The following is a 19,750-nucleotide window of genomic DNA, read 5'->3' as shown; positions in this document are numbered from 1 at the left end:
TCCTCATCTCTGAAGTCCTCAGCGCCAAGTGTGGCACCCTGAATATATTAAGAACCCTCTTAATTTGTGAATCATAATGGCTTGGATGCAGAGGTCTCGAGGTTTCAGACCTTGGGTGTTTCTGAATGAGCCCAACTGCAAATCTTCCCTTTGAGAATCAAGTCTGGAAACATAGCAACCACTATAGGCCTATTACACAGGGTCTGCCAACTTTCCAAAATTGACTTTCATTTAATTAATGGGGTTTAGCACCGCAGACTATAAACTATGCCTCATTCCAGAGCAGAATTTGATGGCTCTTCCCTGCCCCCCAAAAGAAAACACATTGTATCTGCTTTTAGTAGAAATCCCTTACATTTATATAACCTTTTACATTTACTGGTTTCCAATCCCTCTCAGATACATTAAATATTCATCTGGGAGGTAAGCAATATATGCAGTACTCCCATTTTAAAGGTAAGAAAAGAGAATATAACATTTAAGTGATCACAGAAAGGGCTTTCTACAGCACCAGGGCCCCAAGTCACATTTTTGTAAATATGATACTTTTTCTTTGTGAGCTTTGTAACAAGAAGGTAGGAGAGGCCTCTTTAAAGTAACAGAGCAAAATAGCTATGATATTTAATAAAATGTTCAGTGATAACATCTAAATAGTACTTATGACTTTAGAAACTGAAACCCATACCAACTGAAGCAATTTTATACATAATAAAGTTTCAATTTTTTTCAATATTCAATAAGAATCAAACCAGCCTTTGATGACTTTTTAAAAAAGCAGGATCCACTGTATACAATAAGGGGGATAATTCTATACTTACCTATTGCACAATGTAAAATCTAGAGGAAAAAAGGAGGGAAAAAGAAAATTAGCAGAGATCAAAAATATTATATAGCTTTATTTCATATAAACTAGCCTTTCAGTAAGAATACAGCAGTATCTGCCAGCAATATTAAATTTGAAAAACAAACATTCCATTTTTCAACTTGGATAGGGGCTATTTAACAAAATGTAAATTCTTCTTCAGTTTTTTGTTTGTTCATTTTTAGTTTATCTATGGAAGATTTCCAAAGAAGCAAATCTCACCCAGTAGTCAGATGTCAAGGACTCTTTTATAATATGTTAAGTTATAAGAGCAGTAAGTATATATCTCTCATGTCTCACATTCTACAGAACAGAACTGTCACAGACTAGAGAACACAAGGTCAGAAAAGCCTTTGTTGGCACCTTTTGCCTGGCAGGCTCTTCAACATAGACATTCATTCTACAAAGCTCCACCCTTCATTCCTATCTTGTCTCATTTCATGACCTCATTACAGGGATGTTCCTGGTTTAATCTCTAACTCTACATCTCTCTGAGCTCCAGGCCCACATTCCAAACTGCCTTTGAAATCTTCATCCAGCTGTACCAGCAGCAGTTCAAACACGGCATGCCTCAATGGTAAGCACACCAACCTCCAATCTCTCAGGTGCAACTATTCTTTCCTTCCTCTCAACCCCAAGTCCAACTGGTTTCCGAGTCCTGCCAGTACTTCTGGCATCTGTCTTCCCTGTTATTTTTTAATCCCAGTGCCTGGGATGAGAATGCTATCTCTTTATCTCAATGGCCATCCAACGAGCCAATTAGGTTCTTCTAAATCCCCTTCTAATTACTCCTATATAGGGCATTGCTTTAACCCTGGTTGTGGTGGTAAAGAAATAATTTGAAGCCTTCTATAAGACTGATTTAATGACTAAAGCTTTCTAAATGATAAGACTTCTCGGCTATTGTAGTGCATTGTAGAATTACATTTCTCTAGCAGTCTTTGTGTTGTTTGACCCTAACAATTACCCTGGTAGATAGGCAGGACAGATATCTCCACATGCAGACCAGAAAACCAAGGCTGAGAGAGACTGCACAACTTGCCCAAGGTTGTAAGTGATGTCTAGAATCAAGAACCTAGGTTTTATATCTACTCTATTGGTTTTTCTGTCATAGTATTTCCTTGTACATTATTAATTTTATTATCTACAGAGGCCACAATTTGACAAGACTTAACTGATCTAAAACATGCTTGATAAGACAGCTCAAAAACTATTACAGTAGTCCCCCCTTATCCATGGTTTCAATTATCCATAATCAACTGCAGTCTGAAAGTATTAGAAGGAAAAATCCAGAAGGAATTAATAAGTTTTAAATTGTGCACTGTTCAGAGCAGTGTGATGAAATCTCTCTATCCCACTCTGTTCTGCACAGGACGTCAATCATCCCTTTGTCCGGCATTTTCACACTGCATATGCTACCTATCCATTACTTCGTAGTGATCTGGGCTATCAGATTAACTACTGTGATATCAAAGTGCTTGTGTTCAAATAACCCTTAATTTACTTAATAATGGCTCCAAAGCACCAGAGTAGTGATGCCGGTAATTCAAATATGCCAAAGAGAAGCCATAAAAAGCTTCCTTTACATGAAAAGGTAGGTATGTATAGGAAAAAACACAGTATATATAGGGTTTGGTACTATCTTCAGTTTCAGGCACCTACTGGGGACAAGGGGAGACTATGATATTTCACTAAGTTGTTTTTTTGGGGGAGCATGGTGGGGAAAGCTTAAATTAAAATATCAGGCTGCATGAATTTGTTTATAACTAGTAAGAGAAAATAATTACTATTCTGCAAATCTTATAATCTTTTCCTAAAGAAAACACTGCTAAGAATCTCAAATGTATGAATATCACGAGATGAGCTGAACCTCCTGCTGCAAAGTTGAAGAAAGCGAGAAGATATATGTAGATTATTAAAATGAGGAATGAAAGACATGGATGAAAAGCATACTTGAAAACGTACTCTATCCATGTATGTGACAAGACATCCAGGCTGCTGATTAACAATAAGACTTTGCAGGAAAGGGTATATATAGTGCTTAAGGACTATCATGTTTTCTTTACATAATGAATCAGTGGGTCTTGGTCCTATTAGACCAAATCTCCCCTTTTTAATCACATATATTTTATAATGCCTCCTCTACTAACCTGAAGTGCAATTCAGAGATGATATAACCTACCCACACAAAAAAAATTCAGAAAAATACAATGTTCTAACTGATTTATAATGAAGAAATAAAAAAGACAGTAATTTATTTTTTTAAATATGTATTTCAGCATATAAATATTTGGGGACAATGTATGACATAATGAAGCAGTCAGATGTATATACCAACTTATAATGAATAAGTTTAAATTTAAAAATATCAGAAACCACTTTGCAAAAATATAGTAAAATAGTCCTAGTTGGGTAGTTCAGTTGGTAGAGTGTTCTCCCAATACGCCAAGGTTTTGGGTTCAATCCCTGGTTAGAGCACATACAAGAATCAACCAACGAATGCATGGATAAGTGGAATAACAAACCCATGTTTCTCTTTCTCTCTACCTCTTTTTCTCCTCCCCTTCCTCTCTCTCTTTAAAATCAATCAATAAAAATTTTTTAAAAAGAGATAATAATGAAAATACAAAAGTAATCTTAAGTGAAGTGGAATAATATGCCAAGATAAATACAAGTCAAAGTAGAGAATGAGGAAGTACAATATTTTTTTTAAATTAAATTTTTATTGTTCAGATTATTACAGTTGTTCCTCTTTTTTCCCCCCATAGCTCCCCTCCACCCAGTTCCCACCCCCCCCTCTGCCCTTACCACCCCCCCCCACTGTCCTCATCCATAGGTGCATGATTTTTGTCCAGTCTCTTCCTGCACCCCCCATACTCCTTTCCCCCCCCCAAAAATAGTCAGTCCACTTCCTTTCTATATCCCTGATTCTATTATATTCACCAGTTTACTCTGTTCATCAGATTATTTATTCACTTGATTTTTAGATTCGCTTGTTGATAGATGTGTATTTGTTGTTCATAATTTGTATCTTTACCTTTTTCTTCTTCTTCCTCTTCTTAAAGCATTTCATATAATACTGGTTTGGTGGTGATGAACTCCTTTAGTTTTTCCCTATCTGTGAAGCTCTTTATCTGACCTTCAATTCTGAATGATGGCTTTGCTGGATAAAGTAATCTTGGTTGTAGGTTCTTGGCATTCATCACTTTGAATATTTCTTGCCACTCCCTTCTGGCCTACATAGTTTCTGTTGAGAAATCAGCTGACAGTCGTATGGGTACTCCTTGTAGGTAACTGACTGTTTTTCTCTTGCTGCGTTTAAGATTCTCTCTTTGTCTTTTGCTCTTGGCATTTTAATTATGATGTGTCTTGGTGTGGTCCTCTTTGGATTCCTTTTGTTTGGGGTTCTCTGTGCTTCCTGGACTTGTAAGTCTATTTCTTTCACCAGGTAGGGGGAGTTTTCTGTCATTATTTCTTCAAATAGGTTTTCAATATCTTGCTCTCTCTCTTCTTCTGGCACCCCTATAATTCGGATGTTAGTACGCTTGAAGTTGTCCCAGAGGCTGCTTACACTATCTTCGTATTTTTGGATTCTTTTTTCATTTTGCTTTTCCGGTTGGGTGTTTTTTACTTCTTCGTATTTCAAATCTTTGACTTGATTCTTGGGATCCTCTTGTCTGTTGTTGGATCTCTGTATATTATTCTTTATTTCAGTACGTGTATGCTTAATTTCTAGCTGGTCTTTTTTCATATCCTCCAGGGTCTCACTAAATTTATCAGCAGTTTCTAGAAAATTCTTGAAAAACCTTATAACCGTGGTTTTAAACTCTATATCCAGTCATTTGTTTTCCTCCATTTCTGTCATTTGTGACCTGTTTCTTTGTCTCCACATTTTTTATGCTTCCCTGCGTTGGTAGAGTGGCTTTGTGTGCTAGGTGTCCTATAGGGCCCAGTGGCTCAGCCTCCCCAATTACCTGAGGTAGGCACTCTTGGTGCACCCCTTTATGGGCTTTCTGCACAGTCTTGTTGCAGTTAAGCCTTGATTGTTGTAGGTATCACTGGGAGGAATTGACCTCCAGGCCAATTGGCTGTGAGAATCAGCTGTGTCTGCAGTGGGAGAACTTCTGTGCTGAAGATACCCTTCTGGGGCAACACTTGCTTCAGTGGGGCTTTGGTGCTCACTGAGTCTGCCTCCTGAGTGTGTCCCTTATGGATCTGAGAAGTTGTAATCTGGATGGTCCCACTCTGACCACTGGGTACACTGGCTCTTGGATCTCTAAGGAGGTGCTAATTTAGCCTCTGCCTGAGGCTACCCAGCAGGAGCTATGAAGAGATCTGCAGATTCCTCTTCTTTGTTTGAGGTTTGGAGGTGCCCAGATGAGGCCCAGCTGTGAAGCAATGCAAGCTGCTGTGGGGCCTTGGGCCTTCTTTTGGAAGTTCTGGGTCTCTCTGAACCAACTGCAGTTTGTTAGGTAATTTTCAGATTGTAAAGGGCCAGGTCTTTCATATGCAAAAGCTTCTGTGCACAGCTTGGGTGGGGTGGGGTCTCAGGGAATCAACAGGGCAGAGCAAGCAGCTATGGCTGCTCCTCAGTCCTACCCTAAGAGGTCCTGCATCTCAGTGTCCCGGTAATCGCTGCAAGCACCTCTGAGAGAAAGCAGCCCTCGAGTTCCGACAGATGCCAAACAGTCCAGTTTCTCCCCGTATGAGTCTGGGTCCCCAGAGACTCGCCCGGAACTGGAGTTCAGAGCAGTCGGGAGCTTGAGACTCCCTCCCAATTGAAAAAGACAACGGTGTCCTCAGCTGCCAGCCCCTTCCACGTGCGCTTCTGTACCTCTGTACTTTACTTCCGCACCTCCTCTGAGTCTCAATGTGCTTTTCTCTTTCCTTCTAGTTGTAGAATTTCCACTCAGCCAGCCTTCTTGTGGTTCTGGATGATGTCCATTTTGTCTTTTAGTTGTATTTTTGAAGTGGTTGTGTGAGACAGCAATTTCCGGTGTTTACCTATGCCACCATCTTGGTTTCTCTTCAGGAAGTACAATATTATTGCAAATCAGCTAGGTCTTATCTAATCTAATAAAAGAGAAACATGGTAATTGGCGTACTACCGCTACCCTTCCCACTGGCTAATCAGGGCGATATGCAAATTAACTGCCAGCCAAGATGGCGGGTTAACTGCCAACAAAGATGGTGGTTAATTTGCATACACAGCCGCAATGTTGGGAGGCGAAAGGGATGGGAAACCCAGCCGGCAGGCCAGAGGTAGGGGGTGGGCAAAGATGGCCGGTGATCAGTGATTGCATTGTGGATTGGAGGCAGAGAGAGCTGCTTCCCCGTGATGCCATGGCGATCGGGGGCAGAGAGAGCCGCTGCCCAGGCCAGCCGGCACTCCCAGACACCCCTGGGCTGTGGGTGCCGACTGGCCTGCTACCCCGTGATCGCCAAGGCGATTGGGGGCAGAGAGAGCCCCGGACAGGCCAGCCAGCACCCCCGGACCCCTGGGGCTGTGGGTGCCTGCTGGCCTGCTACCCCGTGATCACCATGGCGATCGGGGGCAGAGAGAGCCCCGGCCTGCTACCTGGTGATCGCCATGGTGATCGGGGGCAGAGAGAGCTGCTGCGCAGGCCAGCTAGCACTCCCGAACCCTCCCAAGCGTGGATGCCAGCTGGCCTGCTACCACGTGATCACCGTGGAAAGAAGACCTTCAAGGCCTATCCAAGGAAGGTTTGCATTTAAAACTAAGTGGGGTGGTCCGGAACTGCGTGGCACTGACAACCACGGCAGTCTCTGCGTCAGTGGCACATCTGCGGCTTGAAGTGTGGGGGGTGAGGGCCATGCAAGTCAGAGGCTTTGGCTGCAATGGTCAGATAATTTCAGCTCCAAGGCAGGCGCAATCAGGGAAGCCATGGGAACCTTCACAAAAAAGGAGAAGGCTGAAGAGGAAGGATACTTCCCAGAGCGGATTAAAGAACAGCTGGCAGCCTTGAAGAAACAACATGAAGAAGAGATCACTCATCATAAAAAGGAGATTGAGCGTCTGCAGAAAGAAATTGAGCAGCACAAGCAGAACATTAAGAAACTGAAAGATCATGATGCTGCGGCAGTGTCAGGGTGAGGGGACAGCCATATTTGTCAGTGCGCTGGAGCTGTCAACAACAAAAAGTGTGCGGGAGCTGGGCAGGCGCACAGACAGGCACACAGACCCCAGGCCCACCTCGCCACCGCCTGGCCTCACCACCACCACTGCCAATGCCATCTCATGGGGCCTGCGCCCCACAGCAGGAGGGGGGAGGATGTCTTACAAACCAAACTTGACCATGCACATGCCTGCCACCTCCATCAAGGCCTCTGGGAGCATTCACCCGCCTTCCACCAGCATGGCAACGTCTTCCCAGTACCGCAAGGTGCTGAGTGATTAGGACCACCATCTCTAACATGCAGGGAACAGAGAACAGCCAGGTGCCCCAGAGCAAATATGCTGAGCTGCTGGTCATCACTGAAGAACTAGGGAAGGAGATCTGACTCACATAAGCGGGCAGCAAGAGCGCGATGGAGAGACTGAAACGAGGCATCATCCACACGACAGGGCTGGTTCGGGAGCGCTTGGAGGAGATGGAGCGGAACACCAGGTCCTAACTAGCCCCTAAGTCAGCATGAAAGGCTTTCCCTCTTCTTCCAAGAAGTGACAGCTCATGCTTGCACCCCCTTCAGATGAAACTTGGTTTCAAAATGGTAACAGCTTGGTTTCTCCTCCCCGTGCCCCTCCTATGGTTCATCAGGCTCTGAACCTCCCATCGCTGAGATGGAGAAGAGATTTTTGCAGTTACTAGATTTACATATTAGTTAGAAACTACCCAGGGCATTTTGTGTGGTTTTTTTTAAGCATTGATTTACATGATGCATGTCAGTTACCTATCACAGCAAACTGTAGTTGGCCACCCAGATGCATGTTTCTCTTCTGGATACATTTCTGTTACTCACATGGTTCTTTATGTTTCTCTTCTGAGCTGATCCAACTCTGAGGGTTTGTTTCAGTGAGTCCTGAGGCAGCGCTTTAGTAGCCAGTGCCCATTCACCACACAGTATAAATTCTTTTCGATGTAACTTTTTTTTTTTAACTTTTTTTTTTTTTTCCTGACAAGGACCCCTGAAATTTCCCCTAAGGATGTATGTACATTTCAGTTCCGCCTTTCCCATCAGTGGATCCAAACATCTGGAAGACAGTGACTAATAGTGTTTGCATCTTTGTATGTATTTATTACTTGATTTAATAAAGCTTATTTTCATTACCAACAAAAAAAAAGAAACTGAAAGATCATGCTGATGCTTAAGTGCACACAGTTCCCCATAGAATGGCTACATACTGTCCACTTCTATAAGACATAGTTCTGGTAACTAATATCTATCTATGCTGCCAACAGATTATAATAAATTGTGATCAGTGGGGGAAAAAAACCAAGTGGGGTGACATCGGAATTACCCAAGCGTATCCCCAACCCCTTCACCTGCCCAGATTCCTAGGGTCCCTTTATAGCTGGGCTGAGCCCAGTGCCGCCCAGTGGCCTGGACACCAGATCTGACCAGCTCTCTGGTTTGGCCCAAACATCTGAAGTTCGCATTAGTTGCCAACTTAAGAAATTGGAGCATTCACGTAAAATCAGGATTCCCCACTTCTCTTTCCAAAGTGGCCGATTGGGCTACCAACCAAGGGTGGCCGGTGTCACTTCAACCCTAAGAGGAACCCCCAGCTTGGGGGTGTGGTGAGGAGGAAGCTATCTGTGCAGACAGTTCTGTTGTGTAAACTCCCACTGACAGTAGCACAGCCCAACAGTGTGGCCATTCAACTGCAAGGCAGCACAGCCATGAAACAGTCTGGCTGTTAAACAAGGCCCCTCTCCAGCTTTCAGGGGGCTTCACCTACTCCAACCCACTGCACCCCACTCTGCCCCAGTGAAACAGCTTCAGTGTTTCAGCTCCAGCAAACAGAACACGTCCCAGTGGAAAGGGAAAGTGTATCCATGGCCAGTGTTGCTCAATGGATAGAGCCTCTGCCTGAGGACTGAAGGGCCCAGAGTTCAATTCCTGGTCAGGGCACATGCCTGGGTTATGGGTTTGATCCCCAGTGTGGGGCGTGCAGGAGGCAGTCAGTCAATGATTCTCATCATTGATGTTTCTATCTCCCTCCCTCTCTGAAATCAATCTATACTAATAAAAGGGTAATGTGCTAATTAGAACAAACAACTTCCAGACAACTTTCTGGATGTCCTTTTGGACAAAGCCATGGTGGCGGGGCCGAGGCAGAGGTGGTTAGGGGCGATCAGGCTGGAAGGGGAGAGCAGTTAGGGGGATCAAGCCGGCAGGGGAGAGCAGTTAGGACAATCAGGCTGGCAGGGGAGAGCAGTTAGAGGGGTCAGGCCAGCAGGGAGAGCAGTTAGGGAGATCAAGTCGGCAGGCAGGTGAGCAGTTAGGAGCCAGTGGTCCCAGATTGCAAGAGGGATGTCCAGCTGCCAGTTAGGGGGATCCCAGGGATCGAGCCTAAACCAGGAGTCGGACATCCCCCAAGGGTTCCCCGATTAGAGAGGGTGCAGGCTGGGCTGAGGGACCCCCCCCCCACACACACACACACACACACACCCGTGCACGAATTTCGTGCACCGGGCCACTAGTTCATTTATAAGTGTGGTGTCAAAATAATCCCATAGATTATATCATGGGATGGGGTAAAAAGCAAATATTACAGAAAACATCCTTCTGCCTTGAAATCCTGCTGAGATATTCAATCTGTCTAGTTTGTAAAAAGACCTTGGAATCCATTTTCTTTGATTGGTGTAATAAGGAATAGAAGATGGATTAGAAAACAACAACCAGTAATGCAAGAGGCAATAAAAGCAGTTGTATAATAGGTTGGTTATAGCTTTAGGATAAAACATAAAAACTACAGCAATCCCCCAAAAGGCAGTAATAAGAAATATTATTAAAATAGTCCATATTAAAGAAATCCAGTAAGACCCCTGCATGTCTCCACTACCTTAATAAGTAAAATCTGAACAGGAACCTCAAATCTCCTGTTACATATTTTCAGTGTTTCATTGCTTTTGCAATAACAACACTATTGCACTGAAATCCTTTTCACCTAAATATGCAAGCTGGAAATGCTATAATACCTACAGTACAGAATGTGCCAAGTGAACAAATTACTCAATTATTTGGAGATGACACCTTTATTTCATTTAGGTTCCCTCTTCATACCAGCTGTGGTAGGCAGAATTCTAAAGATAATTCCCCAAGATTTCTGTTCCTTGGTTATGCAATTAAACACTAATCTAGGTATTTTGCAAATGAAATTGAAGTCCCAAATCAACTGATTTTAAGGTATGGAGATTATATGGGTAGGCCTGACCCCACTATGTTATCCCTTTTCAAGCAGCATTTTCTCCAGCTGGTGGCAGAAGAGGAGTTCAGAGATATTCAAAGAACAAGGATTCTATGAGCCATTGTTGGCTTCAAAGATGGAGGGGGCCATAGGCAAAGATTGGAGAGTAGCTTTTAGGAGCTAGGATAATGATCTCTAGCCTGACAGCCAGCAAGGAAATGGGGACTTCAGACTACGACCACAAGGAACAGGATTCTGCCAATAAACTAAATAAGCTGAGATACAGATTCTTCCCAAAGCCCCCCGAGTCAGCCTGACTGACACCTTGATTTCTGTCTTGTAAGATCCTGAGCAGAGAACCCAGCCTCTTGACTTACTGAGCCATGGGCTAATAATAAATGAGCATTGTTTAACTTGCTAAGTTTGTAATATTTTGTTACGCAGCAATAGAAAACGAAGACAACAACCATCTTCTAACTTAATAAGCTTTTTAACTCCTCATGAAGATGTTTTAGTATTAATATGTACTACACGACTATCAATTTATATCTTTAGAGGGGTTAGCCTGGGGAGAATATACAAAGTTGGGGAGGGGGACGGGGATGCAGAATGATCTTCACTGAGTTGGACTGTCTTAGGCATTGTAGCATATCTAGCAGTATCCCTATCCATTGTGGTGATCAAAATACCTTCACAATTTTCCAGAGTGCACTGTGGAGGGTGGGACTGCTCTTGTTGAGATCCACTGAGAATCACTGAACTAAACTAAGCATATTTCATTGGAAAAAAAACTTAGAACTTGCCAGAGTCAAAATCTCTCTTGAAATTGTGTGGTAAACAGTTCTCTCCTCTTTTTGTCTTAAATCTTTATTGTTGAAAATATTACATATGTCCCCTTTCCCCCCCACTGACCTTTTGAACCCTTATATTTCACCTACTTGCAATAGGCTAATTTTAGTTTTAAATTTTAACCTCAACAACACTAATGCCATTTTCCACAATAGGTTATTCAGAAACATCTTTCCTAAAAAAATTTTCATTGTTAGATTGGCCTTACTTTGTTCACTTACTATCATTCTTTCCACTTCATTCTACCCTGATAAAAGCTGAAATATCTCATGAAATTCTATGTGGACATCTTCCAATATGTACTATGGTCTAAAGCTGTACTACCCAGCTGTTCTGTTGTTCAGATTCCACCAATACACATGTGCCTGTTCAAATTTAAATAAAAAGTAAATAAAATTAAAGTTTCTCTATCCCACCAGCCACATTCAAAGGCTCAATAGCCACATATGACTAGTGGCTACTGTTAACAGACAGCACATATTTGGAATGTTACCACTGCAGAAAGTTCCATTGGACAGTGCTCAAGACTTGGTTAATTTTATTTCTTTATTATACTCTGAGTGGTCAGATTATTATGATCACCTGACATTTGTAGGCAAATTAGCTATAATTTCGTGCTGAAGTTGCTAGAGGGCCAGACCATTATAAATAGGGAAGCAGGTTGTTTACCATGACAATAGAAGTGATTTTTTTTCTGAAGATATGGGTAAACAACGTGATTTAACAGCCTTTGGACTTGTATGCATGCATATAAGCATAACCAATGGACATAAGACACTGGGGGATAGGGGAGGCTAGGGAACTGTCTAGGGCGGGGGGGGGGGGGGGGAATGGACACATATGTAATACCCTTTGTATTACTTGAAGCAATAAAAAAAAAACAAAAAAAAAACAGCCTTTGAACATGGGATATATTTGAACATGAGTGGCCAGATTATTATGACCACCTGACGTTTGTAGGCAAATTAGCCATACACTGCATCGTATGGGATATGGAAGCCGAAGGCCTGTTCAAACACCTTTGCTGTCTGCAGTTACCAAGATAAAACACCTCCAATTCACACAGGAACATAAGGATTGGACAGTCAAGCATTGGAAAAAAGTCATGTGGTCCGATGAATCATGTTTCCAGTTGCATCATGCAGATGGCAGAGTGAGAATTTGGCGGAAACAGCATGAAAGCATGCACCCCACATGCATGAGTACAACCCTTCAAGCTAGTGTTATGATTTGGGGCATGTTTTCCTGGCATGATTTGGGCCCTTTAATTCGTGTGGAACGTCTGAATAGCACAACATACCTAAATATCGTTGCTGATCAAGTTCATTCAATCATGTTGATGGCATATCCCAATGGAGATGGCTTCTTCCAACAAGACAATGTGCCATGCCACGGTGCTCATATTGTGCAGGAGTGGTTTCAAGAACATGAGGGAGACTTTACCTTGCTTAGGTGGCCCCCACAATCACCAGATCTCAATCCAATTGAGCATTTGTGGGATGAAGTTAAAAGAGCCATCAGGCATCTGGTTCCACAACCATCAAATCTCACAGAACTGGACAGTGCTATTCATCAGGCATGGTGTTAGATTCCTCACATCACCTTTCAACATCTCGTGGAAGTCAATGCCAAGAAGAATCGCTGCAGTATTGAAGGCAAAAGGTGGCCCAACGAAGTACTGATGGGGTGGTCATAATAATCTGGCCACTCATGTTCAAATATATCCCATGTCCAAAGGCTGTTAAATCGCGTTGTTTACCCATATCTTCAGAAAAAAAATCACTTCTACTGTCGTGGTAAACAATCTGCTTCCCTATTTATAATGGTCTGACCCTCTAGCAACTTCAGTGTGAAATTATAATTAACTTGTCTACAAACATCAGATGATCATAATAATCTGGCCACTCAATGTATAACAGTTAAATATCCTTTGATAAGGTTCTTTCAAAGTTTCATTACTTTTTGTGGGTGTTTTAAAAATGTTTGTAGGAAATTGCATGGTCTGTTACTAGAAAACTAATGCTTTCTCCTGGCTTCTTGTGGATTTTTTAATTCTTTAAAGTCCAAGGATCCAAAGTGTTTTACTATTACATTTTAAGATCTTCTCTTTTTTGCTGGAAATCACTTATCTTTGGTTTAAGTTTAAAAATTTAACAAATAGATGCCTAGGAAGGGAAGGGATTTCTTGTCTTCAAAAACAGCTCCTATGTGGAACTCTACATGCTCGCAATAACCATAGTGTCTTTCAGTTCAGAAAAGTTTTCTATAATTTCCCCCAATTACTTAAGAATTATACATTCCAACCTTTTCTACTTCTGGTAGCCTTACTAATTGACAGACTGCATGCCCTCAATCTGTTTTCTAGATACAATATTGCCTTTTTAGTCTATTGAGTTTCACTACTTTTCTATATATTTTGATTTTCTGTTGTTCAGATTCCACTAATACACAATATCTCTAATGTGCTTGGCACTACTATTTTGTAATGTTCTCTTTTACATTTCAATAGTGAACTCTGAAAATTCCCAGTGGCTTCTGCTCTGTAACCTACTTTATCTGAGACCATAACTGGGAACTCCTGCTTCTATTGAATATTCAGTATCACCTATCTCTCTGCACTAAGGCCTCCCTTCCTGCCCTGACTACCACCATCAATATTTTCAGTCCTTTTTAAATTTCAGTACATTCCTTTCTGTAGCCACTAACTTCTTTTAATACCATAACAATTTGCTTCTACATACCTCACTTGTCAAGAGTGAGGCCTGTGTGGGTGGGCTCCTATTTCCCACAGACTCCCCTTTCCCTTCTAATATTGTGACACTTATTAATTATACCCAAGTTCTATTTTCCCTCTGGTTTTCATGTTGTTTTTGAAGCTGGATTTTCTGGTTTGTTGTCATTCCTGCCTATGTTAGCTATTTCCACTATGACTTGCTCTGCTGGCTTTTCAGAAATCTCTCTTAGAGGTCTGTTTTCTCAAATCAAGTCTTCAGAATAAAAAGGTAGTTCTGGCCGAAACCGGTTTGGCTCAGTGGATAGAGCGTCGGCCTGCGGACTGAGAGGTCCCGGGTTCGATTCCGGTCAAGGGCATGTGCCTGGGTTGCTGGCATATCCCCAGTGGGGGATGTGCAGGAGGCAGCTGATTGATGATTCTCTCTCATCGATGTTTCTAACTCTCTATCTCTCTCCCTTCCTCTCTGTAAAAAATCAATAAAATATATTTAAAAAAAAAAAAAAAAAAGGTAGTTCTGAGAAAGACAAATGTCACATGATCTCACTTACTTGTGGAATCAAATGAAAAAAATGAACTGACCAAAATAAGACCCAAAGCATGGAGGCATGGAACAGACTGACATACCTCGGTGTGGGGGTTGGGAGGAAGAGAAGAGATAAAACAAAGAACTTATATACAGTGGGGCCTTGACTTACGAGTTTAATTCGTTCGGAGACCAAGCTCATGAAGGAGCTCGTTAACTCAAATTACTCTGTCAACTCAATGCAAAAAATCTGCCGAGAGACAGCTGGTATCTCAAAAGACTCATTAGTCGGGACACTCGTAAGTCAAGGCCCCACTGTACTCACTAGAAGCCCAGTGCACAAAATTCATGCATGGAGAGGGACCTGCACCCACTCCAATTGGGGACTCCTCAGGGGATGTCCGAATGCTGGTTTAGGCCTGATCCCGGCAGTCAGACACCCCTCTCACAATCTGGGACTGCTGGTTCCTAACCACTCACCTGCCTGCCTGCCTAATTGCCCCTAACCCCTCAGCCTGTCTGATCATCCTAACCTCTCTGCCTGCCTGCCTGCCTGATCGCCCCTAACTGCCTATGCCTGCCTGCCTGATCGCCCCTATCTGCCCTCCCCTGCCAGCCTGATCGAGCCCCCAACTGCTCTCCCCTGTCGACCTGATCTCACCCTCAACTGCCTCTGCCTGCCTGATCACCCGTAACTGCCCTCCCTGTCAGCCTGATCTCGCTTCCAACTGCCCTCCCTTGCAGGCCTGATCTCACTCCCAACTGCCCTTCTCTGCCAGCCAATTTGGTTCTGATTGGTCAGTTTCTATGCCAGTCAGCATCAAAAGCTCCGCCTCTTAGGTAGCCATTGGCTCCTTACATTCACCCAGATTTGGTTCTGATTAGTCAGTTTCTATGCCAGTCGGTGTCAAAAGCTCCACCTCTTAGGCAGCCATTGGCTCCTTACATTCACCCAGGTTTGGTTCTGATTGGTCAGTTTCTATACCAGTCAGCGTCTCTGGGCCTATCAACGGGGCCTGATAAGAAAGGCGAGGCTGATCAGCAGCCCCGGTGGAGGCCTGAAGAGAAATGGAGGCGTGGCTGTTGGCCAGACCGGGAGAGAAAGAGAGGCAAGTTCTGATCAATGGCTGCCACAGAGGCTATGGATCAGACCCTGCCTCTTTCTCTGCAGGCCTCTCTCCGGGCCTGATCTGCAGCCCCCTAGGCAGTCAGTGCTGTGTTGGGGCACCTGCAGTGGCCCCAGTCAGTGCTGGGTTGTGGCAAACCTTTGGTCGAACCTTCGGTCGTAATCGGTCATTAGGACCCTGGCTCTTTATTATATAGATACTAGAGGCCCAGTGCACGGATTCGTGCACCAGTGGGGTCCCTCAGCCTGGCCTGTGCCCTCTTGCATCCCTGCAGGGATCAGGCTGGTCCGACATACCCCTACCGAGGGATGTAGCAGTGCAGGAAGTGGCAGGTGGCCGGGAAGGAGCCTGAGCCCAGGCCGGGCACAGCTCCCACTCATCCCAGCCCAGGGGTGCCTGCCTCTGCTGCTGCTGCTTGGTAGCGCTGCCCTGGAGGTGGGAGAGGCTCATGCCACTGAAGCTGTGCTCGCCAGCCATGAGCCCAGCATCTGGCACCGTTGGTCAGCTGAGTGGCGCTCCCACTGTGGGACTGCACTGACCACCAGGGGGCAGCTCCTGCATTGAGCGTCTGCCCCCTGGTGGTCAGTGTGCATCATCTGCTCAGCCGCTTAGGGTTTTATATATATAGATGCATAGCCCATGGACACAGGGGCAATAGGAGGTGAAGACTTGGGGGTGGGTAAAGACTGTCAAGCACAGGCATATCCAATCATAAGTATTTGAAAGTGTCTGCTACAATTACAGTTTTATGTTAACTAAACATATTCAGAAGTCTGAATTCTCTCAAAAATAAATTTAAACTGACATAATGTAGCATCAATCTACTAATTTCTAAACTTTCACTCTACTCTAACAAAGCTGCAAACATAAGAATCTGTCCTGCCGAAACCGGTTTGGCTCAGTGGATAGAGCGTCGGCCTGCGGACTGAGAGGTCCCAGGTTCGATTCCGGTCAAGGGCATGTACCTGGGTTGCGGGCATATCCCCAGTGGGAGATGTGCAGGAGGCAGCTGATTGATGATTCTCTCTCATTGATGTTTCTAACTCTCTATCTCTCTCCCTTCCTCTCTGTAAAAAATCAATAAAATATATTTAAAAAAAAAAAAGAATCTGTCCTTACCCCTGAATATCATGAATCCAAAATAAGAATGAAGTAAAAAGGAAACATCATTATAGGTCATTATAGATTTACTAGAGGCCTGGTACATGAAATTCCTGCACAGGGGCGGAGGGGAGAGGGAGGTCCTTCAGCCTGGCCTGTGTCCTCTTGCCTCTCGCAGTCCAGGAGCCCCTGCGTTGAGCATCTGCCCCCTGGTGGTCAGTGCACATCATAGCGACCAGTCATTCACTGTTCAGTCAATTTGCCTATTATATAGGATGGCATTTTTTAAAAACTGAGATATAATTCACAGACCATAAAATTCACCCATTTTAGGTGTACAGTTCGGTGGCTTTTAGTAATTTCACCAGGTTGTACAACCGTCACCACTATCCAATTCAGGACTATTTTCATCACCTTAAGAAGAAATCCTATACCCATTACCAGTCACTCCCCATAACCCCTGGCAACCAACAAGCTACTTTCTGTCTCTTCTCTGGTTTCTCTTCAGATCGTATAAATCTTTCACCTTTTACTTTCTGTCCCTATGGATTTGCCTATTCTGGACATTTCATATAAATGGAATCACACAATGTGGCTTTTTGTGTCTGGCTTCTTTCTTTCACATAGCATGTTTTCAAGATTCACCCATGTTATAACATGTGCTAGTAATTCATTTTATGGTACAGAAACATCTCACTTTGATTATATGGTACATGATGGCATCTTTAAAAATATTTTTGCTACCTATGTTAATTAGACCTCAGAATTAGCCAATACTCTGCAACACAGACTGTATTTGTTCACATATTGATCTCTTGGCTCACAGATTATCAATATTTACTTTCTGTCAATTTATAAATTATCTCATACACTATCATCTTCCTTGTATTGTATCTCAGTACTTTGGTAAATACTGCTTGGGCTTTCTACCTAACACCCCTTTTCTAGAAATCACCCCTCATTTCCAACTTCTATGTAATGAATGTAACCTTGCTCCAGTATGCATGTGATTGGTCCAGGAATAGCTCCTGATTCAAACAGGATAAATTAGGCCCTTCACTGGGAATGTGGAATTCGGGGTAAGACTCAGTTTCCAACTAGCTGCTCTCTTGACTGCAGGAACTGCAATCTCAGAGGCTTTTCTGTTACCATTGTCTGTCATGTAGACTAAGAAACCAAAAAAACTAGTTTGCAAGAAGACAAGAAAGAATTAGAGACAAAGAGAGAGAGAACAGCAGAGGTAAGGGACTGAGCCAGAACTCCTGGGTTCCCTATGATGCTCCAGTCCCTGACTGCAGGCCATTCCTAGGGCCCAGTGGCATCCCTGCCCTTGGATTCCATGGAACATCCTATATCTTATCATAAATCTGCTTTATTGTATAAGTTAGTTAAGGAGGCTCTGTAATTCTAGCCAAAGAACCTATTATAATCATCTACCCAATAAGATTTTAAGCTTTTTATTAAAAGCCTTTTAGCAAAGGCTCAACATCCACAGCACCCATTACAGCGACTCAAACACATACTTAAATTATCACCCTTGGAATAATTTGAAAACATTTTCTATAAAAAATATTCAAGACATTCTTAGATGACTATGAACTAAAAAATTAGAAAAGCTATATTATTGTAACACCAAATCAATATATCTTTGCACTCATTTTGCAAAAAAATTATAATTTCCTCAGAAACGAAATTGTCTTTTTGTATTACACCACTACATGCCCATTTGTACTTGCTTGGTAAATGTTCCAAAATCTTTTAAAAGGCAGTGTTATATTTTCCTAAGGTTTGAAGTTCCTGGAGAACAAGTAATCTCTATTTTCTTTTCAAGCAAACACCCACAGAACCTTCTAAATATTCAGCATAGTGACACAATGAGTAGCTGACCTCCCTGCATTCATTTTCTCCTCCTGTAAACAAGCTATACTGTCATGCACTAATAGTTCCCATAAGGATAACCCATCTTTAAATACTATGCACATGTAATTATTGTACAATGTAAGTTGGGGGGACAATATAACACTCTCAAGCGACAACACAGGCAGTGTAGTTTTAGTAAGGCTGAGGAGTCTCCTGTAATCACTGCTAATTCTCTGCATATTCCTGGGAGTCTTCACTTCATTATGCAGAGTTCTTTCCTCAAAAAGCAAACCCAGGATTTGCCACCTATTTGCTTCTCAGTGGGAATAACAGAGATAAAACCAAAAATTCAAATTATTTCCTTAAATCCCTGTTTAAAATTCAATAGGGATAACCCTGGATTAATCCTTTAAAGTCTATGATTTGATTCCTGAGTGGATTTTGTATCATACTATTTAATGTATACTTACATTTCTTAAATAATATCTCCAATATTATAAAGTCTTACAGAGACAGAATCCCCTTTAAATTATTAAAGTATTCCAATTTTTTTTTTTTTAATCCTCACCCAAGGATATATATTTATTGACTTTAGAGCAAGGAATGGGGAGGGAGGGCAAAAGAGAAACTTCACATGTACCCAGACTGGGGATCAATCCTGCAACCTGGGTATGTGCCCTGACTAGGAATCAAACCCACGACTTTTCAGTGTACAGGACAACACTTCAACCAACTGAGCCACACTGGCCAAGGCAAAGTATTCCAACTTCTTGCTGTATTAAGGACTGGGTCAGTTTCTGATGGTTTTGATCCAAACTTGCTTCTTTATAGCCTGACAATATTGTGTTGACCAAAGCTCTGGAAGACAAAGCACTACTCAATTACTACTGCCCCTTCCAAAAAATTGCAAGACTCTAAGTTCAAAAAATGGCCCACACTAGGATTTGCTGGTTTCCTCAGACTCAAACTATTAGGGCAGGAAAGAGCTTTGGAATGCTACTTTAACCTAATTATTTTACAAATGAGAAAATGGGATGAACAAGAGATAAATGACTTGCCCAAATTCACAATGAAATAGGTAAGACCAGCATACTTAGAATACGGGCACTCCGACTCCAGTTGGAACTCATTTCATCATACCATCTACCAAAACTGTGTAAGTATAGACAGTATTGAAATCTCTCTGCCTCCTGAGAGGAAAGAACAAAAACTACAGTATTCTGCTTACAAATGAGAGGGTGAGAGGCTGAGGTATCACATCTTATTTCATGGAAGTAAATGTTTTCTTAAACATCCTTCCGAATGTTATAAGGGGCTTGCC

General features: G+C 42.8%; 1 protein-coding gene and 1 pseudogene across 2 annotated transcripts in view; one reads left to right on the top strand and one right to left on the bottom strand.

The window, feature by feature from the left end:
* Positions 1–19,750, bottom strand: part of HACD2 (3-hydroxyacyl-CoA dehydratase 2) — a 90,821-nt gene that overhangs the window by 67,200 nt on the left and 3,871 nt on the right. The window contains exon 3 of the mRNA XM_081085429.1: positions 819–837. Within this exon, the coding sequence (XP_080941555.1) occupies positions 819–837 (19 nt within the window). The remainder of the gene's footprint in view (positions 1–818; positions 838–19,750) is intronic.
* LOC308515023 (cyclin-dependent kinase 2-associated protein 1-like) lies at positions 7,156–7,624 on the top strand (annotated as a pseudogene). Its single transcript has one exon. The product of its transcript is annotated as a cyclin-dependent kinase 2-associated protein 1-like (transcript).

Source organism: Myotis nattereri (genome assembly GCF_964212035.1).
Source record: "Myotis nattereri genome assembly, chromosome: 3".
NCBI lineage: Eukaryota > Metazoa > Chordata > Mammalia > Chiroptera > Vespertilionidae > Myotis > Myotis nattereri.
This window is presented reverse-complemented; position numbering and strand designations above follow the sequence as displayed.